Source organism: Coturnix japonica, unplaced genomic scaffold (assembly GCF_001577835.2).
Source record: "Coturnix japonica isolate 7356 unplaced genomic scaffold, Coturnix japonica 2.1 chrUnrandom492, whole genome shotgun sequence".
Classification (NCBI taxonomy): Eukaryota; Metazoa; Chordata; class Aves; order Galliformes; family Phasianidae; genus Coturnix; species Coturnix japonica.
This window is the reverse complement of record NW_015439886.1, coordinates 78,692-84,619: the sequence shown is the minus strand read 5'-3', so window position 1 is coordinate 84,619 and position 5,928 is coordinate 78,692. Positions and strand designations below refer to the sequence as shown.

The 5,928-nt window shown below is 51.3% G+C and overlaps 1 protein-coding gene across 1 annotated transcript in view; it reads left to right on the top strand.

Moving 5' to 3' along the window:
- The first annotated feature begins 2,160 nt into the window (after nucleotides 1-2,160).
- Nucleotides 2,161-5,928, top strand: part of SH3BP5L (SH3 binding domain protein 5 like) — a 7,434-nt gene continuing 3,666 nt past the window's right edge. Inside the window, exons 1-4 of the mRNA XM_015850583.1 lie at nucleotides 2,161-2,209; nucleotides 3,753-3,877; nucleotides 4,350-4,412; nucleotides 5,408-5,536. Coding sequence (XP_015706069.1) covers nucleotides 2,161-2,209; nucleotides 3,753-3,877; nucleotides 4,350-4,412; nucleotides 5,408-5,536 — 366 coding nt within the window. The remainder of the gene's footprint in view (nucleotides 2,210-3,752; nucleotides 3,878-4,349; nucleotides 4,413-5,407; nucleotides 5,537-5,928) is intronic.

The following is a 5,928-nucleotide window of genomic DNA, read 5'->3' as shown; positions in this document are numbered from 1 at the left end:
TTTTGGGGTGGATTTGGGGTCGATTTGGGGTGGATTTGGGGTCTTTTAGGGTCTTTTAGGGTCATTTTGGGCTGGATTCCCCCTATTTTGGTACCTGTGCTTCCAGCTGTCGCTCCCAGCTCCGATCCGGCTCCTGCTCCAGGCCGGGTTTTACCATCAGCCCCAATACAGGCCTCGATCCAATCCGGGTTTCAATCCAATACGGGTTCGATCCAATCCGGGTTCGATCCAATCCGGGTTTTACCCCAGTCCAGGCTTTAATCCAGTCCTGGTTCTGATCCAGTCCCGGTTCTGATCCAATATGGGTTCGAATCCAGTCCGGGTCTTAATCCAGTCCAGGTTCGAATCCAGTCCCGGTTCTGATTCAGTCCTGGTTTGAATCCAGTCCGGGTTTTACCCCGGTCCAGGTTTGAATCCAGTCCGGGCTTTAATCCAGTCCAGTTCGAATCCAGTCCAGCTTTTAATCCAGTCCGGGTCTTAATCCAGTCTGGGTTCGAATCCAGTCCCGGTTCTGATCCAATATGGGTTCGAATCCAGTCCGGGTCTTAATCCAGTCCAGTTCGAATCCAGTCCAGCTTTTAATCCAGTCCGGGCTTTAATCCAGACCAGATTCTGGTCCAGTCCAGGTTTGAATCCAGTCCAGGTTCTGATCCAATCCGGGTTCGAATCCAGTCCAGCTTTTAATCCAGTCTGGTTTTGAATCCAGTCCGGGCTTTAATCCAGTCCCGGTTCTGATCCAATTTGTCTTTGAATCCAGTTCTGGTTCTGATCCAGTCCAGGTCTTAATGCAGTCCCGGTTCTGATCCAATCTGGCTTTGAATCCAGTCCAGGTTCTGATCCAATCCTGGTCCTGATCCAGTCCAGGTTCGAATCCAGTCCAGCTTTTAATCCAGTCTGGCTTTGAATCCAGTCCGGGCTTTAATCCAGTCCTGGTTCCGATCCAGTCCAGGTCTTAATCCAGTCCCGGTTCTGATCCAGTCCTGGTTCCGGTCCAGGTTCGATCCCAATCCCGGTTCGAATCCCGTCCTGGTTCCGATCCACTCCGTGTTTTGTTCTGTTCCCGTCAGCCGGGTCCAATTGTGGTTCCAGTCCCGGTTCGGTTCCCAGCCCGGCTCTTACCGTCAGCCCCGGGCCGGGTTTGAACCCAGTCCCGGTTCCGTCCCAGTCCCGGTTCGGTTCCAGTTCTGGTTCGATCCCGGTCCGGCCGTTCCCGGTCCAAATCCGTCCCGGTTCGGCTGTTCTCGATCCCGGTTCGGCTCCAGCCTCGGTCCGGCTCTTATTGATCCCGGTTCGGCTGTTTTCGGTCCCGGTACCGGTTCGGTTGCTGTCAGTCCCGGTTCGGTTGTTCCCGGTCCAAATCCGGCTTTTATTGGTCCCGGTTCGGCTGTTTTCGGTCCCGGTTCGGTTCCTGTCGGTCCCGGTTCGGCCTTTCCCAGCCCAGGTTCGGCTTTTCCCGATCCCGGTTCGTCCTTTTCCGGTGCCGGTCCGGATCTTATTGGTCCCGGTTCGGCTATTTCCGGCTGTTCCCGGTTCGGCTATTTCCGTTCCCGTTCGGCTATTTCCGGCCGTTCCCGGTTCGGCAATTTCCGTTCCCGTTCGGCTATTTCCGGCCGTTCCCGGTTCGGCTATTTCCGTTCCCGTTCGGCTATTTCCGGCCGTTCCCGATCCCGGTTCGGCTGTTTCCGTTCCTGGTTCGGCTATTTCCGGCTATTCCCCGTTCGGCAATTTCCGGCTGTTTCCGTGACCGTTCGGCAGTTTCCGGCCGTTCCCTGCTCAGTCAATGTTCCTCATCCTCCCCCCATCTTCCCCTCCATCCCAACCCTCAAATTAACACCAAACCCCCCAAAACCCGCCCCAAAAATGTGTATTTTCTCACCTTCGTGTCTCTCGACCCCAAAATCCCCCATTTTAACCCCAAAAATCGCCCCAAAATGCCCCAAAATCCCACAAAATTCCGACTAGGCCGCAGCGCCGCCATCTTGAAACCACCAACAAAATGGCGGCGCACACGGTTAGGCACTTCCGGTCCAGGCCTCAGCTCGCTGTGTGGGCAACGGGATAACGGGGCGGAACCGGAAGTTACCGGGAGGTTGATTTCCGGTATGGGGGAGGCGAGTGGGCCCGGTTTGGGGTCTCGGTGAGGCCTAACCGGGAGGCAGAATGGCGGTAGAAGCGGCGGTGATAGAGAGCAAATGGGAGCCGCCATGTTGTACGGAACGGAAGTGACCTGGGAAGGGGGAAATGAGAGCGTCACTTCCGCTTCCGGCGGAAATGGGAGGAGTGGGGGGGTAACTGAGGCGCTGTGGTGGCGGCGGAGGTAAACAGAGGGGGGGGGGAGGGGGAGAAAAATGGGGGAAAACGGCGATTTTGGGCAAATTTGGGCCAATTGGGCTTATTTGGTTATTTTGGGCCTTGGAGAACAGAATTTGAGAGGCTTTTGGGCGGATTGGGGCTTTTTTAGGGGAGGAAAATGCGGGCATTTTTTGGGCGGGGGATTTTGGGGTGTAAAATGGAGGATTTTGGAGCTTTTTGGTGTAAATTTGAGGGATTTTGGTCAATTTAGGGTTAAATTTGGGCCAGTTTTGGGTTAAATTTGGGGGATTTGGGTCAAATTTGGGGATTTTTGGGTCATTTTGGGGGTAAATTGGTGGGAATTTGGGTCATTTTGGGTTCAAATTTAGGATATTTTGGGTTAAATTTGGGTCAAATTATACGATATTTTGGGTAAATTTTTGGGTTCAATTGGGTCATGTTTAGGTCCAAATTTGAGTCAAATTTGGCGCATTTTGGCTCAATTTTTGTGCGCTATTTTGGGTCAAATTTGGCCATATTGGGGTCCAAATTCTTGGGCTATTGTGGGTCAAATTTGGGTCAATTTCGTGGTCCATTTATTGGGTCAATTTTGGTGTCATTTTGGGGATTAATGGTTGGTTGGGAATTTGGGTCTTTTTTGGGTCTTCTGGGTACCTCAATTTTGGGGTCAAGATGAGTCATTGTGTTGGGCCATTTTGGGTCCAAATTGGGGGATTTTGAGGTCTCATTTTGGGGGTTAAATTGGTGGGAATTTGGGTCATTTTTGGTAGTCAAATTAGGGATATTTTGGCCGGTTAAATTTGGGTCAAATTTTGGGTCATTTTTAGGTCAAATTTGAGTCAAATTTGCGGGCCATTTTTGGCTCAATTTTGGGCTATTTTGGGGTCAAATTTGGGTCCATTTGGGTGTCAATTTTGGGCGTATTTTGGGTCAAATTTTGTCAATTTGGTCAAATTTTGGTCATTTTGGTTCATTTTGGGATAATTGGTGGGAATTTGGGTCTTTTTGGGTTCTTCTGGGGTCAATTTTTGGGGTCAATATTGAGCATTTTTGGCGTCATTTTGGCGTCAAATTTGGGTCAAATTTGGGTCAAATAATTTGATCTATTTTGTCAAATTTGAGCCATTTTTTGGGTCAAATTTGGGCCATTTTGGTTCATTTTGTGGCGCTAAATTTGGTGAATTTGGGGCGTTTTGGTCATATTTGCGTCAAATCTGTGGGATTTGCGGTGTCAAATTTTTGGTCTTTTGTGGGTTCAAATTTGGTCCATTTTGGGTTCATTTTAATCTCTTTTTTTTACAGCCCCCCCCCCTTAAACTCCCAATGTCTCCCTCCCTTCTCCCCCCCCATTTTATCCCCCCCCATTGGGTCTCCATGATTGGTTTGTGGTCGATATTCTTGCATTTTTGGCAAAATTGAGCCTTAAATTTGTCCATGGTTTTTGGGGGCGGTCAATGGGGGACATGGAGGAAATGTGGGGAGGGGGGAGGAAACGAAACCCCCCCAAAAAAGGGGAAGAGGCGGGAGGAAGAGTGAGGAGGAAGAGCTGGACCCCAGGATCCAGGTGAGATTTTGGGCTGATAAATGGGCAGGATTTTGGGGTTTTTGGGCTGGAAAATGGGAGATTTTGGGGCTTTTTGGGGGGAAAATGAGGGAATTTTGGGGCGAGTCAAAAAATGGGGAGGAATGGGGCTTTAGGGGGATAATGGGGGTGTTTAGGGGGAAATTTGGCATTTTGGGGCTTTTTTAGGGGGATTTTGGGTGAAAAATTGGGGTTTTGGGCTTTTTTGGGGGATTCTGCGGGGAAATTTGGGGTGAAATTGGGGGTTTTGGGCTTGTTGGGGGATGTTTGGGGTTGAAAATGGGGGGGGGGGGCTTTTTTTTGTCTTGGTATTTGGTGGGGGGAATGGGGGATTATTGGGGGCAAATTTGGGTCATTTGGGGGCAAATTTGGGGGGATTTTGGGTCTTTTTGGGTCAAATTAGGGGGATTTGGGGTCATTTTGGGTTGAATTTTGGGTCTTTTGGGGTCTGCAGGAGGAATTGGAGCATCTGAATGAGGCCAACGCCGAAATCAACTGCCTGGAGCTGCAGCTGGATGTGAGACCCCAAAAAGACCCCATAGGGACCCCATAAAGACCCCATAGGGACCCCAAAATGACCCCATAGGGACCCCAAAATGACCCCATAGGGACCCCAATATGGCCCCATAGGGACCCCAAAATGACCCCATAGGGACCCCAAAATGACCCCATAGGGACCCCAAAAGGGACCTTAAAATACCCCCATAGGGACCCCAAAAGAGACCCCAAATGGGATCCCTAAACGCCCCCATAGGGACCCTAAAATGACCCCATAGGGACCCCAAAAGGGACCTTAAAATACCCCCATAGGGACCCCAATATGGCCCTATAGTTGGAAATGGGGACCCTAAATCCTTCCCTATAAGGATTAAAGACCCCAAATCGTTCCCTATTGGGATCAAAGACCCCAAACCCCCATTATAGGGTCCTGGGACCCCAAATCCTTCCCTATTGGGATCAAAGACCCCAAATCGTTCCCTATTGGGATCAAAGACCCCAAATCCCTTCCAATTGGGATCGAAAACCCCAAATCGTTCCCTATTGGGATCAAAGACCCCAAACCCCCATTATAGGGTTCTGGGACCCCAAATCATTCCCTATTGGGAACATAGACCCCAAATCTTTCCCTGTTGGGATCAAAGACCCCAAATCCTTCCCTATTGGGGTCATAGACCCCAAATCCTCCCCTATTGGGATCATAGACCCCAAATCCTCCCCTATTGGGATCAAAGACCCCAAACCCCCATTATAGGGTCCTGGGACCCCAAATCCTTCCCTATTGGGAACATAGACCCCAAATCGTTCCCTATTGGGATCAAAGACCCCAAATCTTTCCCTATTGGGATCAAAGACCCCAAACCCCCATTATAGGGTCCTGGGACCCCAAATCATTCCCTATTGGGAACATAGACCCCAAATCCTCCCCTATTGGGATCAAAGACCCCAAACCCCCATTATAGGGTCCTGGGACCCCACATCTTCCTTATAGGGTCCCCGTTGCCCACCCTATAGGACGCCCGTACGGCCTATAGGCGGATCCTATCGGAGTCGGCGCGGAAGCTGAACGCTCAGGGATCCCAATTGGGGGCCTGCATTGAGAAGGCACGGCCCTATTACGAGGCACGGCGCCTGGCCAAGGAGGTGAGGGGGGTTATGGGGTGGATCTATGGGGCAGGGAGTCCTCTATGGGGTGAGGAGTGAGCCTATGGGGTGGGGAACGGATGGGGATGGGATTGAGGGATATAGGATGAACCTATGGGGCTGGGGGTGAGTATATGGGGGTGGATGTGATCCTGTGGGGCTGGGGATGATCCTATGGATATGGGATCGACCCTATGGGGCTGGGGATGATCCTATGGGGCTGGGGATGATCCTATGGGGCTGGGGATGACCCTATGGGGCTGGAATCGACCCTATGGGGCTGGGATCGACCCCATTGGACTGGGAACCATCCTATGGGGCTGGAGACAACCCATTGGGTTGGAAGCTGACCCAATGGGATGGGGAACATTCTAATGGGTTGGGGACAATCC